Source organism: Stylophora pistillata, chromosome 13 (genome assembly GCF_964205215.1).
Source record: "Stylophora pistillata chromosome 13, jaStyPist1.2, whole genome shotgun sequence".
NCBI lineage: Eukaryota > Metazoa > Cnidaria > Anthozoa > Scleractinia > Pocilloporidae > Stylophora > Stylophora pistillata.
The window spans coordinates 7,263,500-7,279,562 of NC_142531.1; the positions used below are offsets into that span (position 1 = coordinate 7,263,500).

At 40.6% G+C, this 16,063-nt stretch overlaps 3 protein-coding genes across 3 annotated transcripts; all 3 read left to right on the forward strand.

The window, feature by feature from the left end:
* Positions 1-1,345: 1,345 nt before the first annotated feature.
* LOC111332088 (uncharacterized) lies at positions 1,346-6,020 on the forward strand. Its single transcript, XM_088743933.1, has 6 exons — positions 1,346-1,442; positions 2,323-2,372; positions 2,998-3,133; positions 3,668-3,896; positions 4,550-4,685; positions 5,003-6,020. Exons 2-6 carry the CDS (start codon positions 2,336-2,338, stop codon positions 5,653-5,655), a joined length of 1,191 nt encoding a protein of 396 aa, XP_088600059.1. The 5' UTR covers positions 1,346-1,442; positions 2,323-2,335; the 3' UTR covers positions 5,656-6,020.
* Positions 6,021-9,002: 2,982 nt separating this feature from the next.
* Positions 9,003-10,281, forward strand: LOC148717436 (uncharacterized). The gene is made up of 3 exons (XM_088743694.1): positions 9,003-9,312; positions 9,615-9,699; positions 9,749-10,281. Exons 1-3 carry the CDS (start codon positions 9,153-9,155, stop codon positions 10,044-10,046), a joined length of 543 nt encoding a protein of 180 aa, XP_088599820.1. The 5' UTR covers positions 9,003-9,152; the 3' UTR covers positions 10,047-10,281.
* Positions 10,282-12,368: 2,087 nt separating this feature from the next.
* Positions 12,369-14,490, forward strand: LOC111332076 (uncharacterized). The gene is made up of 3 exons (XM_088744143.1): positions 12,369-12,857; positions 13,159-13,474; positions 14,094-14,490. The coding sequence occupies exons 1-3, from the start codon at positions 12,698-12,700 to the stop codon at positions 14,350-14,352; spliced, it is 735 nt and encodes a 244-aa protein (XP_088600269.1). The 5' UTR covers positions 12,369-12,697; the 3' UTR covers positions 14,353-14,490.
* Positions 14,491-16,063: the final 1,573 nt, after the last annotated feature.

Sequence of the window (16,063 nt, forward strand, 5' to 3'; positions counted from 1 at the left end):
CGACCTTCGTAACTACAGACGCCGAAGACTAAAGTTGCGCGCGTGAACGACGCTTGCTAATACGCATGCGTTTGTTATCTTTACAAACACCGCTGGCTTTACGTTCTGATGGTAAGTGATCGGCCGAAGTCTTTTTCATCTCCCATCTTCAGCCATGAGGTATATACCCCAGGACTAATATCATGATTGATAAACGGTTGTTCTGTAACAGACAAACATTCTTCTGATTTACGAAAACGATCTGGACATAAATGAAATTATTCAATCACTCTTACCAAAAGGGAACAAAGGTGAACACGTCTAATTAGTTCCATTTTAAATTCGTGAAGAAAATGGAACTTAAACTATACCTGGATATCCAAACATTAACGTTGTCTCTGTATATTAGGGACCGGTCTATATTTATTTTCGGTGGGAGGGGGGCTGAAGAAATTTGGTTGTGGCATAATACCATTAACTACTCCCCTCAAGACTCTGCAGTATTCTAATGACCCCCCCCTCACTGACTGTCAATTTTCTATAGTCCCCCCCTTTATACTCTGTTGGTGACGGCTAATTCGCCCCTCCATCCCCCATAATAACCATGTAATCCCTCCCCGAAAAAACCCTCTAGCCCCTCCCCCCCAGGCAAATAATCGACGAAAAATAATTACTTATCCTCACATCGCATACCCTAATTACATGCTTTTGCTACAAGACTATCCATGTAGTACAGTAATGCAAGTCCTCACGAATTTTGAGTTGCGAACAGGTCGTGGTATTTGAACTCATTTACCGACGACCACAAACGCGGTTGGTGTACGTAGACGTTTTCGCATTTTCGTCCCAGATTTAAAGTTTTTGAACGTTCGAATAAAAATCATTCTACTGTCACTGTTTTAGACTGTAAAAGCATTTTTCATCTGATGATGTTGAAAAACCAAAATTTGCTTCACACTTGGATTTGCTTTACCGCTCTTTGTGATTGGTCCAGAAAACAACGGGCACCCTTTCACACCAATCAGATGAAACACGCCTCGTGTTTTCCCGCGCTTCGGGAAGTTTGATGATTGGTTGACGCGAGTTTCCATTACATGTATAATCTGTTTCTTTCGTTCCGGCTGGCCTTAGTGACTACTTTGGTTTTGGTTGTATGACCTTCGATTGAGAAGAACCCTTGCTTGCGAGAATGTCAGTTTTCTTTCCCGCCCACACGAGGAGAAAATTAAAACGGTCCATGATTGGCGGAACGTAGTTCTGTAATGCACAGAACATTTATCCAGATTAATTAGTGTTGACATAGCTATCAAAGTCACAATACATGGGGTTAAAGCTCGTGGCTAATATTACAAACAACAGTCGGGAATTTAAATATATTAATTATAATGAAAGAGTAAAAGTACCTATAAATTCCTCGGTAGATTTGGAGTCAATCGATGGGTTGCTGTAGGAAAACTAGCTTTGTAAGTATTGTAATACAAATTAGAAATATGTGCGCTGTTCAAAAGCCGAATTCTGAACTCTTCAGCTAGTCTGCAATGACTTGAGGGATACAAGCTAAAATGGTTTGGATATGCAAATACGAGTGAACGTTTAACATTCCTAAACAACATCTTAGGCGAGTTAAAATACCTTTTTGAACCAAAGGCTTTTTAATCGTTCTAGCAGGACCAACCCTTCCTGCACTCGCTACCTTTTTTCTCGATCCGCCATAATTTATGGCTAAGAATTCCTTACAACTATCTGTAAAGCATCTCACTGACTATCCACAAGCTTTACTTCCATTTAAAAGCCATATTCATAGAGTTTTCTAGAAATGCAGTGGTAAGCACAATCACCCTGTGCATTTGAACGTAGTAAGATATCTGTTGTAGGTATGTAACTCTGACAATTACGAAATTACTTTCACTCTCCTCTGTATCTTCGAATTCGAAAAGGAATACAATAATCATCGAGTATAAGGTCTTTATTTACATAAACATATTTCAAGCTGACTAACTATTTGTTCTGTTATCTCAAAACATTTTTGGCTCGAACACTTTAACTCTAAAGGTTTAAATCTCTTTTCTGGCTACCACACATTGCCTTGTAAATCAGTAAAGAGATTTTAGTGTTATATTAAAATGAAGGAGAAGTTAAATGTAGGTTATTTCTGGGAGTAAGCGAATATAAATCAGATAATGTAAAGACCTGAAAGGTACTCTTCAGAGTTGTACAGTAAATAAATAAACTGAATATAAAACTGCTCAGACATTCTTACTTCTTGAAAATCTCAAAAGGAATTTATTTTTTTATCACTTGATTCACTTTGCAACTACTTCATTGAATATCTTCTCTAAACAGATAAAACTGAAAGATGAAGATCTTAATAATATTCTTTTTGGCAATAAGAGGTGAGTAATATGGTTACATTTGTTCTCTTGTATCTAATCATACTCTTAACACCTTTGAATCATGAAGAAATGGGTAGAACAGTATTGACACCATTAAGCAACCTCGTTCCCAGGGCTTTTCCCTTTTTGAATTCCCTTTTTGAACAGTTTGGCGGGCGGGAAATTCAAAAAGGGAAAAGCCGTGGGACGAGGTTGACCATTAAGCATTCGCTTATCTATTCCAGGGTATTAAAAGTTAAAAGCGTTTAGTATAAAAAAATAATAATTAAGTTGATTGCATCCAGAGCCCCAGTTTACTTGGCCACGCCTTCGAACCCGCACCCCACGAAAAAGTACCCTTCTAGTAGGGTTTCGTTAAAATACAGAAAAACTTTTCGATTTTCAATTTTTTGTACGATTACTCTGGGGATACTCAATCTTTCATCTAAGTGGCCAATTCCTGCGAAAAAATTCTGTAGACCCCTTTCGTCTCTGCCCCAATAAAAATTTATGACGTCAGCACGTTGCTTTCAATTGTCTGGCAACCTCCCCGGGGGCTGGGACACAAAAGTCGCGAAGTCAGTCAGTCCTTAAAAGACCAAACTTGACAGCGACTGAGTGTATGGTCATGTATTGTTTTACCCAGAAACGTTAACACAAAGTTGTAAGGAAGGCTCTGTAGTACACGACCATCTTGGTCAACGGCGCACGTGTCGTGGCGGGAAATGGAGCAAACCTTGCCGCGTGCGGCGAGAATGGAACGGAATGCTTCCAGCAGAGAGGTGGGTAGACGTCACTGTTAACTTGAATTGAAATATGAGAACACTTCACTTTCCCTTTAGCCTCTCTATAATCATTTGACTTGTAACCGCCGGTCCCCAACCCTCCCCTCCCCCTCCCCCCCTCATAAGCTCAGGAATTCTCCTCCCTACAAACGTACACGAGAAGGAGAAATATATTTCAAACATAATTGCAACTGGATGACGTCAATCGAGGATGATGTATCGCACAAGAGGAAAACAAATTGAAGCAGAGAAATCATTACATTCAGGCACCAGTTTCTTATTACACAATCATAGTATTAAACAGAGTTGTTAGTTTAGAGATAATTTATTGTTATGCGCCGGTTTTTACTAGAGTTTGCATTAGAAAGCAATGAAAACGTCTCCCTAAGCTATTTGTGCCATGTTTGATCTATTATTTCCCATTTCGATTAATTCTGCTGCATACTGTCTGTGCTATTGGTAAGAGCTAACAGCTTTCTATCTTATAAACACTAGTCTTCGTTGAAGTAACGTTTCTTCTTTGAACGCTAGGTATCGTTTCATAAACACCCTGAAAAAGGCATCAGCAAGATCTGATTATCGAAACCTTGTCATCAGGCACACGAAGCAGTTCAGTAATATTCATAACAACAGGCAGTTCCTTCCTTGGCATCGCTGGTATTTGTTGCAGATGGAGAACATCCTGCGCAAAGTGGACCCAATTGTGACGGTGCCCTATTGGGACTGGAGTCTATGGTCTGGGGCACCCTGGTTGGATAAGGTACCTATCTGTGGTTCCCTTGTAACTAATTTAGAAAATTCTGAAAGCAATTATCAGTTTGCTACTGAAATTAATCTAGGATTTCATTGATTGTGCTAAGCTTTGCCCTGCGATTTGTTGAGAAACTCACACCATCCTCTCAAATCATCAGTAGCAAACAAGAACTGATTGTCTCCTGGCTACCATTCCTTTCCCGCGCTCGATACATGTATTACGCATCTGCTTTGAGTTCCCATTGGCTTTATGTGACTTTCTCTGAAAAAGTGATGTGATACATTCTTGGGTTAGGTCTACGAAATCCAATCGAAATTCGCTTTTGAAGTTTTATAATTACTCCGTGCTGCAGCCACAAAACTTGTAAAGGTGAGCGCAAAATCATGGCAAGTGAAGGAAGGAACGAGGGGGGAGAAGTAAGAAGAGAAATGTCACTCTTTCCCCAACAGAACTTCAAAGGTTTTCGTTTTCCTGCTTTTTCAATCTTTACTACTAACCGAGAGCCTGGGAAACTTCTTAGGACATTTCTTTTAATTGTTTTCTCGAGCAGGAAACTTATCCAAACGCATAACAACACCTATAAAGCTCGAATTTTTCGAACCTTGCAAAATATAGTTTTCCTAACCCTTTCCTTTTTGTTGACAATCACCAATTTCCAGATCATGAGCACGTGGAGCAATGCACCATGGGGCTTAGGAAGCAACGGTGGAAGAGATGGTTGTGTGTACAGCGGACCGTTTGGAAAACACCGTTTTTCGCTGACAAGCGGAGGATGCCTCAAAAGAAATTTTAATGGTAATTCTTAATGCTTTTGTCAACTAAAAGGAATAATCTCTTAGAAAGCTGGCTAATCATAGATGACTCTCAAGGTTGCTAGAAGACGTACCGAAAAAATTTAAATTCCTGTTGTAAAGAAGTGTGTATTGGATTTATTTTGCTGTCGCAGAATCGTACCTAGAATTGAAGAATTGTAGCTTTTCTATTGAAAAACATCGACGTCAAAGTAACGACACGAGCTGCACAAATTTTTTCTTTTATTTTTCGATCGCGTCACAGACATCTCTAAGAGCGAGAACGCGTTCAGACGTTAAAAGTATTTTTTTTCTCAACAGGTAATCCACCAGACTGTATAGCCGTTCATAAGTGCTTGCGTATCTTCTCTAACAAGTTCACCGACTTCGAAATGACGCTCCGTGACACCTTACACAACAACATGCATTGCAGAATCGGTGGGAGAGGCGGAACCATGTGCAGCAGGCAATCAGCCAATGCCCCAGAATTCCTTTTGCACCACGGATTCGCCGACAAACTCTGGTCTGATTGGCAGAAGAAGGGAACCCGATACAAAAATGCTTACTTTTCAGGAAACATTTATCTTTACGGAGTGTCCCCCCGGCTCAGGCCTCAGAACTTGATGGATCTGTCCAGACAGCCCGGAGGGGTTTGTGTGGCCTATGACGACCCTCCTCATGAGAACTACAAGCTGTGTCACGAGCAACTGGCAAGTTTAAGCTTAGCAGAGATTGACGCTATTCCCAGACAGAAGTTCACACGGCTCAGTAGTCTAGAGTTTGACTTGTTTATGACAAGGAAGAGGGAGAAGGCGCAAGTGAATAGGGAAATGAACGAACTTGAACCCAAGCACGTCTTGTCCAAAAGTACCAAGTTGAATTCTCAAGACAACCAACTGGGATTCAAGATAGAAGATGTCAAAGAAGCTATAAAAAGAAAGAAGAAGAAGAGAGAAGAAATCATCAACAATTAGATCAAAGCTCCTCTAGCAGACAGAAAGTCTAAACAAAACTGACTGCAGAACGTGCTATGAAAGGACTCTCATTTAACTGGCTTTAGCTCTCTTAGCAACAGACTCCTCAGAAAAACTCCCTTTTTTATATCCTCCAACAAAACAATAAAAAAGAAAAGAAACATGCTGGTTTCTATAAATGTACATTTAGACATAAATAATTCCGTCAATAAACTTGTTGTTCTCTTTGTGTACAACTATAACGTTGAAATAGGAATCTCTTTCAGTTCTCAGCCTTATGTAATAAACTCTAGCATACTTTTCTCCTGTTCTTTCACAGCTCTCTGCTCTCGATAATGATCAATAAAACGTTTTTTAAAGTTTCACGCTTCTTGTTCTTGTTTTCACCTCTGTTGTGTGTGTGTTTTCTTAATCTCCCTCTTCATGAATTGCTTTTGCTTTTCTCCCTGTTATTTATACTAAGCCTCGCCCGTATAGGTTTATTGTTGTTATTGTTCTACTTAGTTTGCGAACTTGGTCTCCAGGTCTTCATTTTCTACCAGTATTTGTAGCTCAGTGCTTTCACCGAATCCGCACGGATCAATGTTTGTCGTTTAGGTCATTCCTTAAAGGATACTGTGTTTCCCTTCCCTTAGTGATGCTATTCCAGCAGGAGACATGCAACAGATTTTTAAATCCTTTAGAGGCCTTGCAGGTTTTCGGTTTAGTCTTACAAGTAGCAGAGATTCTGCCCTAAAATTTATTTAACAAACTTCACAAGCCTCATTCAGTTCCTGATGACGGTGACACAAGACTTAGGAAATTTTACTATCAAACTATCTAGTCCTGCCGATCTGGCCAACAGGTCTCGTCGACCTCATTGTGCTGTTCTGTTCATGTTTGACGTGGAGAACTAAACACATTCTATCCTCAGTCATTTTTAGCAGTACAACATATCAGGGAGGCTTGGGTACTGATCGAGAGCCTTGGGTTCGAGAATTGTCCTTCTCCTCCTTATTTCACACCATATAATCCCAATCCCCTACTCCCTTGCTAAGTTTTTTGTCTCGCCTTAGTTTCCCTATTCCTCGGCTGTCTATCCGAGGGAGTAGCGATAATCTCGGTTGTGACTCTCACCAGCTAAGCCTAGTCTCCCTCGCAGCCGTTTTTAGTCTCGTCACGCAACGCTCCTCCAAGCGTTGCGTGACGAGACTAAAACGGCTGTGAGGGAACTAGTTAAGGCCAAGTCAAGGACAGGCTTGAGGTGAAACGTGAAACTGGTGTGAGTGGTACAAATAAGATATCTACTCCGACTCAGGCTTCTGTCGAATGATTAGTGTGATTCGTGTAGATTATCGGCCCCGATGAGCTGGTGTTGTATTTTTTCAGACCGATTTGTATAACAATAAAAAAACCCTAAAGTAAGGAAATCAAAGGTCACATTTGATTTAGGCGTCATGACACAACTCTTTGGTAACATTAAAACCGCGATGATGGTATTTCGGCCTCTAAGACTGTACCTTCAATTTGTTAGATGAATTTACTGGTCATCAAATTATCCATAAAGCAATTTGACAAACGAAGATGGATTTAGCGCATGTTTTTGACAGCGCCTGAACGTCGAGATTTTCACTCTTTCATCAGGAACAAGAAACTTTTTCAAAGCGCAATCTCCTTCAGCAATATTTCACTGGTACGGTGGGGTACGATCTTCCCCTCAGTTTTATAATCATTACTAAAAAATTTACATCTCTGTCGGCCGTGACCCACGTTGTTCAAAGGAAAAAGAAAGGAAATAGGTAATTAAAAGTCGTTGAATGAAAATTTGTTTGAAAGTAACATCTGTGATGTTCTTCTCCCAGTGTTTTACTTTCAAGCCTACTTTAATTGGTTTTGATCATACGAGTTCACTGGGATACTAAGGAACTTATTTAACAACTAAAGACATGAGGTGCAGTAAATTTTAAATGATAACGAAAAATCGATGTCCGAAACTCCTACCACCCATGAATTGAACTGGACCGAAAGAGCGAATGAATCATACAACGCTGAAGGAATATGAAGATTTGTCAGGGCCTAGATGAAAAGAAAGCAGGAAAAAGCTGGGTTTGTTGTATCAACCTAGTGTTACAATTATTGATTAGTGATTTGTTGATGTCAGACTCAGCTTAACCACAAATCTTTAACGGAACGATGAACGCGCGCTAATAGGCTGGCTTCGAACGTCATATGGATAGATTTTTAAAGCTTTCCGGGAAGGAAGAAAGATGCAACAGCGAGAGAGCGGCAACTTATAAACTGACGGATTGGGTCTTGATTTTAAGGAAGTGGAAATGGATGCTGTACAAGCAGCTCTTCAACATCAGACGGTAAATAATTTATGTCAGTGAATTATTCGCAGCGAGCCAACTCGAAAAAATCGTCTTTTCAATGATACCAGGCGAACGAAAAAGTTGATGCGAAACAAAGAGACATACTATGACAAACACTGAGAATTCCGAAAGTAAAGGAGGTGCGATTCGTATCTCGCTATCCATGGTAGATTAAAGTTACAATGACTCTTAGGCAATTATTTGTCGAAGCACTATGGCTAAAAAATAGAAAAAAACCGACTGGATGTTGAGCACGAACGTAACCAAAGGAACCAAGGGTGAGACAACAGGTTGCAGTGTCGACATCCAATCTAGCCAGTTGGCAATTATATGATTCCCGATTTCAGCTTACGGACTGTTTTAGAGGTGGCAAGTGGTTTAGAGGGCATTGTGTAGTTCAGAAAAATAGCGAACAGCAGAGGAGAGCTGTTAGGTTACGAGAGTACGGAAGTGAAAGGGCTATTTAAGGACGAGTGAAGAGACGAAGGAAACAATGCGGTGTGATGCCTTTTGATTACGCACTGCTGTCTTTCGTCTTAGTTGAATAACTAAAACAGGAAAATAACAATGGCGTAATGCTAATAAAAGATCCTTTTGAAAGACAAAGCTTTCCTGCTAAAATATACTTTTGACGTATTCTCACGCCTTAGCTCACGGAAAAAAAAAACTAAAAGCAAAACTATTGGGTTACTCCAAAAGGATCTTGTGTTCGGTGCTGCTTCCTTTCAGTCCATCGAAATGAGCGACGGGGAAAGAAAAAGGACAACAACCGTCTTTATTAACTGACATGAGTGTCATTATTCTACTTTGTTTCCCTTCTGGGGAAAGCTTCCTAAAAGTTTCGTTTACATTTGCTGAAAATAGCGAAACATGTTTGTGAGCTCAGAAAACTTGTTGAAGGGAGCATTGGGATTTCCGGTTTTGGTTATTTTTCAGTCGGATCGGTTTTTCAGTTTTGTGTCGAAAAAACTTCCGTTTTTCGTTTTTTTCCCCCCTCCTTGTTTCACCTCAGTCATGGTAATAAAGAATCTCTCACGATAAAAGCGACGTTTCAAACTCTCGTAGTCATTTAGTATTCTACCTCTAGAGAGAAAAAGAGTTCCTAGTCAGAGAAGAATCCTTCCTCCACGCGATTTATCCAAGAGCATGAAGCCTATCACTGCGGTAGTTCTCTTTGCGTTAATTTTCGCCCTCGGTGTCAATTCCGCGTCTGTCAGCCTTTCCAGCAGCCAAGTGACGCTCAACGGCAACGTTCAAATTCAATTTAACGGACCCGAAGAAGCGATTTGGGCTGGATTATCCAACGGTAAAAACTGGAATCTTATTTCAGTGCCTTAATATTCAGTGTCGGAAGTTTTGCTTAATTGCTGTGAACGTTTCTAAAAATTCCCTGCACAGTGAAACTCGGGAGTTGGTTTTGAGGAAGCACGTGTCGTAAATGTGTTTGCCAATTTTAGGAACAGGAAATTCTGGTTCGGTAGAAAGTTGTAAAATTATTTAATTTTAAACAGATTCCCCAGTCTTCAAAATTTTTGACCAAATACGCAGAGGACGAAAACGCCTTTGAAGAAGGCCCTCCACTAATTTCCGTCCATTCTTACATCGTAGGTCACCGATATCCCATCATTAACAGTGGTGATCGGATTGCTTTGCGGTCAGCCAACCGTTCTGGTGACTTTGTTAACAACTGGATGCGTGTCAACGCACAGGGAGAATAGCTGAATATAAGCGTTATTTGGAAGTAAACATCCCGAGAAAAGTGTTTTTTTTTCTTTCCACAGGACGATCAGCTCACTTACGGGTAACAGCTGGTTCTACTACAATTCCGTAACGTTTCAGATCTTTTCCAGGCACGGTACTGATGGTACCCCTGTGCAGTACGGTGATATCGTTGCCTTCAAATACCCCTATGCCTCTCGCAGCGCCTGGTTATATTACTACAGCGGCTTTTTTTATCCTCGCAGTTGCAGTGCAAACAGAAAAAGCTCGTGCGCCGCTGAAAATCTCACCACCGCCTTCAAGATCTTTAAAAAGCTGTAAAACACGACATCCACAACTGCTGAAAACTTTCAAAATGATTTCAGCCAGAAAAGTGTCAGGTACAAGTGAAACTGTATTTTATCTTTTCTCAGAAATAATGAAATCGACCAAAGTTGAAAAACACCTCGCGTGAACTGTGATTGTTTTTCCTCCACAAAGAGTGTGTGCAGAGCAGGCGTAATTTGAGCGAGCGAGTGCTCAGCCAAGATGGCCGCCATCTTTGATTTTAATGGAAGCGGAAGGCTGGGGAGAGAAAGTAATTTGTACCGAGTGAGCGACGGTCAAAAATAAGGAGAGGGGCTTGGGTGAAGGAGTGAATTCGCCCTACCCTCGCCCCCTACCCCCACCCTTCACTGTGATACCAAATCAAACATGGCGTTCGGATAAACGATCTCGAGCTTACAATGTATAAGACGTCTGCACTGCAGACTACCACAAAGGTAATCCGGCTTCTCTTCTAAGATGACTGCAACAACCACAGCATCAACAAAGAAACAGAAACATTAGAGTCACAGTTTACCAAACTTGTGTAAAATCTAGGTTGCAGAGTAAATTTCAAAAATTCGATTTCACATAAAATGTTAGAGAACGAGATTTTCACCCGTTCATCAGGAACAAGAAACTTTGTCAAAGCACAATCTCCTTCAGCAACATTTAAGATACGATCTTCCCCTTAGTTTTCTGATCATCACTTGAACATTTCCATCTTACATACACTTACATATATACATGCATACATACACTTTTATTGACACTTTGACACTTTATAATGACGCACTACCCACAAATAGCAGAGCTAGTCTCGGCGGGCAGTGTGTGGACACTAAAACATCTTAAATAAAATTAGGCTCAACAAAAGATTCAATATACATACAAGAAACAGAAATTGAATATTAAATCAGTAAACCTTACCCGCATTGTTCAAAGAATAAAAGAAAGGAAGCAAATAATGTCGTGGTATGAAATTTTATTTTAAAGTAACATCTTTGATGTCAGTTGTCTCAATCTTTTACTGTCAAGCCGACTTAGTCTTGATCATTGAGTTGACTGGGATAAATAAGCGGGAATTCATTAAGTAACTAAAGACACGAGGTGCGATAAATTTTAAACGATAATGAAAAATCTAAGTCTGAATCTCCTACCGCCCTTGAATTGTAACCAAAAGAGCGAATGAATCAAACAACGCTGAAGGAATATGAACAATTATCATGGCCCAGATGAAAACAAAAGCTGGGTTTGTTGTATTAACTTCGTGCTACAGTTGTTTAGTAATGAAGCTTAATGATATGTGTATGTGGATGTCTAAGTCACAAATCTTAAACGGAATGATGAACGCGCGCTAAATATGCTGGCTTCAAACGTCAAATGGATAGATTTTTAAAGTTTTCCGAGAAGAAAGAAAGATGCAACAGCGAGAGAGCAACTTATAAACTGACGGATTGGATCTTGATTTTAAGGAAGTGGAAATGAATACTTTATAAGCAGCTCTTCAACATCAGACGGTAAACAAGTTATGTCACTGAGTTATTGGCAGCGGGTCAACTCAAAGAAAACGTCTTTTCAATGATGTCGGGTGAACGAAAAACTTGATACGAAACAAAGAGACAAACTATGACAAACACTGAGAATTCCGAAAGTAAAGGAGGTGCAATTCGTATTTCGCTATCCGTGGTAAATTAAAGTTACAATGACTCTTAGGCAATTATTTATCGAAGCACTATGGCTAAAACATAGGAGAAAATCGACTGGAAGTTGGGCACGAACGCAACTAAAGGAACCAAGGGTTAAACAAAAGATTGCTGTGTCTACGTCTAATCTAGCCAGTTGGCAATTATATGATTCCCGATTTCAGCTTACGGACTTTTTTAGAGGTGGCAAGTGGTTTACAGGGCATTGTGTAGTTCACAAAAATAGCGAACGGGAGAGGAGAGCTGTTAGGTTACGAGAGTACGGAAGTGAAAGGGCTATTTAAGGACGAGTGAAGAGACGAAGGAAACAATGCGGTGTGATGCCTTTTGATTGCGCACTGCTGTCTTTCGTCTTAGTTGAATAACTAAAACAGGAAAATAACAATAGCGTAATGCTAATAAAAGATCCTTTTGAAAGACAAAGCTTTCCCGCTAAAATATACTTTTGACGTATTCTCACGCTTTAGCTCACGGAAAAAAAACTAAAAGCAAAACTGTTGGGTTACTCCAGAAGGATCTTCTGTTCGGTGCTGCTTCCTTTCAGTCCATCGAAATGAGCGATGGGGAAAGAAAAAGGACAACAACCGACTTTATTAACTGACATGAGTGTCATTATTCTACTTTGTTTCCCTTCCGGGGAAAGCTTCCTAAAAGTTTCGTTTACATTTGCTGAAAATAGCGAAACATGTTTGCGAGCTCAGTTAAACTTGTTGAAGGGGGCATTGGGATTTTCGGTTTTGGTTATTTTTCAGTCGGATCGGTTTTTCAGTTTTGTGTCGAAAAAACTTCCGTTTTTCGTTTTTTTTCCCCCCTCCTTGTTTCACCTCAGTCATGGTAATAAAGAATCTCTCACGATAAAAGCGACGTTTCAAACTCTCGTAGTCGTTTAGTATTCTACCTCTAGAGAGAAAAAGAGTTCCTAGTCAGAGAAGAATCCTTCCTCCACGCGATTTATCCAAAAACATGAAGCCTATCACTGCGGCAGTTCTCTTTGCGTTAATTTTCGCCCTCGGCGTGAATTCCGCGTCTGTCAGCCTTTCCAGCACCCATTTGACGCTCAATGGTGACGCTCACATTCAGTTTAACGGACCCGAAGAAGCGATTTGGGCTGGATTATCCAACGGTAAAAACTGGAATCTTATTTCAGTGCCTTAATATTCAGTGTCTGAAGTTTTGCTTAATTGCTGTGAACGTTTCTAAAAATTCCCTGCACCGTGAAACTCGGGAGTTGGTTTTGAGGAAGCGCGTGTCGTAAATGTGTATGCCAATTTTAGGGAAAGGAAATTCTGGTTCGGTAGAAAATTGTAAAATTATTTAATTTTAAACAGATTCCCCTGTCTTCAAATTTTTGACCAAATACGCAGAGGACGAAAACGCCTTTGAAGAAGGCCCTCCACTAATTTCCGTCCATTCTTACATCGTAGGTCGCCGATATCCCATCATTAACAGTGGTGATCGGATTGCTTTGCGGTCAGCCAACCGTTCTGGTGACTTTGTTAACAACTGGATGCGCTGTACAACTTCGAATTGCAAATGGTATACATGCCCTGGCCAGGTGATAAATTCATCAGCTTGGTCCTCATGCTCAAGTACCATGTTTTATTACATTCACGCCATGGGAAAGATGGACGGCCAGCCAATAAACAGCGGTGACGTAGTGTCACTAAGCAGCCAAGCTTATGGAAAAAGCTACCGGTTGAGATGTAGTACATCGAGCAGCTCCAAATGTTCCATGTCTTCGTAAGTGATTATTTGCTGTTGAAATTGTCTGAGTGTCAAAAAATAACAAAACTAATCACGTTTTACGCTCACAAGCACTTTGTCAGAAACACCCCCCAGTTGGCCCTTTTTTGTTACTTACCGAGGGGGACATTGGGATCCATTAGAGACCGCACACCATAGAAAAAATCATCCAAACCAGAAAAGCTAGAAAACCGCATGCAAAACCGTCAAAACCGATAAATTTTTCACAACCCAGTTATCAAAACCTTAATCGATTCGATAAAGTGGTGAGAAGTGAGCGGTTATTCGAGATCAGTGGAGGTGCATAATTGCCGCTCAGATCGAAGGGAACCGGAACCAAAACCACATCAGATAGAATTTTTGACAAAAAACCAAAAACAAAATGCTAAAGTAAAAAACAATAGCCAAAACCAAAAATCCGAAAATCCGATGCCCCCCTCCTTACCATTCCTATTCACTACTGTGACTGACAACGTGAACAGCCATCTTGATACAGCTACCCATAATCAATCCAAAGGGGAAAGGGTTCCATGTGTGTCAACGTGAAACAAGATTAGCTGAATGAAAGCGATGTTTGGAAGCAAACATCCTAAAAAAAGATTTTTTTTCTTCACAGGTCGCTCAGCTCACTCACGGGTAACAGCTGGTTCTCCTATAATTACGTAACATTTCAGATCTTTTCCAGGTACGCTACTGATAGTACGCCTGTGCAGTACGGTGATATCGTGGCCTTCAAATACCCGTACGCCTACAACAGCGCCTGGTTGTATTATTACAGCGGCTTTTTTTATCCCCGCAGCTGCAGCACAAACAGCAAAAGCTCGTGCGCCGCTGAAAATCCCACCACTGGCTTCAAAATCTTTAAAAAGCTATAAAACATGACATCCACAGCTGAAAGCTTCCCAAACTTATTTCAGCCAGAAAAGTGTCAGTTGCAAGTTAAACTGTTTTTATCTTTTCTCAGAAACAATAAAATCGACGAAAGTTGAGAAATGCCTCACTTGAACTGTGATTATTTTTCCTCCGCGAAGGGTGTGTGCAGAGTAGGCGTAATTTGAGCGAGCGAGTGCTCAGTATTTTCAAAGCGAAAAATGACCGCCATCTTTGATTTTAATGGCAGCGGAGGGCTGGGGAGAGAATAATTTGTACCAAGGGGGTGAGTGACGGTCAAAAATAAGGAGAGGGGCTGGGGTGGAGGAGTGAATTCGCCCTTCCCCTGTCCCCTACCCCCACCCTCCACTCTGACTCCGAATCGAACATGGCGTTCGGATAAACGATTACGAGGTTACAACGTATAAGACGCGTGCACTGCATGCTACCACAAAGGTGATGCGGCTTGTCCTCTAAGATGATTACAGCAACCACAGCATCAACAAATAAACAGAAACACGAGAGTCACAGTTTACCAAACCTGTGTAAAATCTAGGTTGCAGAGTAAATTTCAAAAAGTCAATTTCACATAAAATGCTTAAGAACGAGATTTTCACTCAGTTTCATCAGGAACAAGAAACTTTGTCAAAACGCAATCTCCTTCAGCAACATTTAAGATATGATTTCCCCGTCAGTTTTCTAATAATTACTAAAACATTTCCATATCCGTCGACCCTGACCCGCGTTCAGTCAACGAATAAAAGAAAGGAAGTAAATAATGTCGTGGTATGAAAATTTATTTGAAAGCTGGGGCGGATCCAGGATTTAGTCAAGGGGGGTTCGGTGGGGGGTTCGGAGAATTGTTCCCCTTCTGAGGGGTCTAAGCTTTTAAAAATTAGGTCTTCGGAAACATGATTTCCAGCGTTCTGAGGGAAAATTTTAGGGGGTTCGACCGAACGACCCCTGGATCCGCCATAGGAAAGTAACATCTGTGATGTTCTTTTGCTAGTCTTCTACTTTCAAGCCGACTTAGTTTTGATCATACGACTTGACTGGGATACTAAGTGGGAATGCATTAAGTAACTTAAGACATGAGGTGCGATAAATTTTAAATGATGATGAAAAATCTAAGTCTGAAGCTCCTACCGCCCTTGATTGTAACCGAAAGAGCGAATGAATCAAACAACGTTGCAGGACTATGAACAATTATCATGGCCCATATGAAAACAAAAGTTGGGTTTGTTCTCTCAACCCGTTGTGTTACAGTTGTTTATTACTGATATGTGTATGTGGATGTCTAGGCCACAAATCTTAAACGGAACGATGAACGCGCGCTGAATAAGCCGGCTTCAAACGTCAAATGGATAGAATTTTAAAGTTTTCCGAGAAGGATCACGAGAAAGATGCAACAGCGAGAGAGCAACTAATAAACTGACGGATTGGGTCTTGATTTTAAGAAAGTGGAAATGGATACTGTACAAGAAGCCCTTCAACATCAGACGGTAAATAAGCTATGTCAGTGAATTATTGGCAGCGGGCGAACTCGAAGAAATCGTCCTCTCAATGATGCCGGGCGAACGAAAAAGTTAGATGCCAAACAAATAGACGAACTATGACTAACAGAATTTCGGAAGTAAAGAAGGTTCGTTTCGTATAAATATATCGTTATCCATGGTATATTAAATTTGCAAAGACTAATCATTGACGAAGTACTTG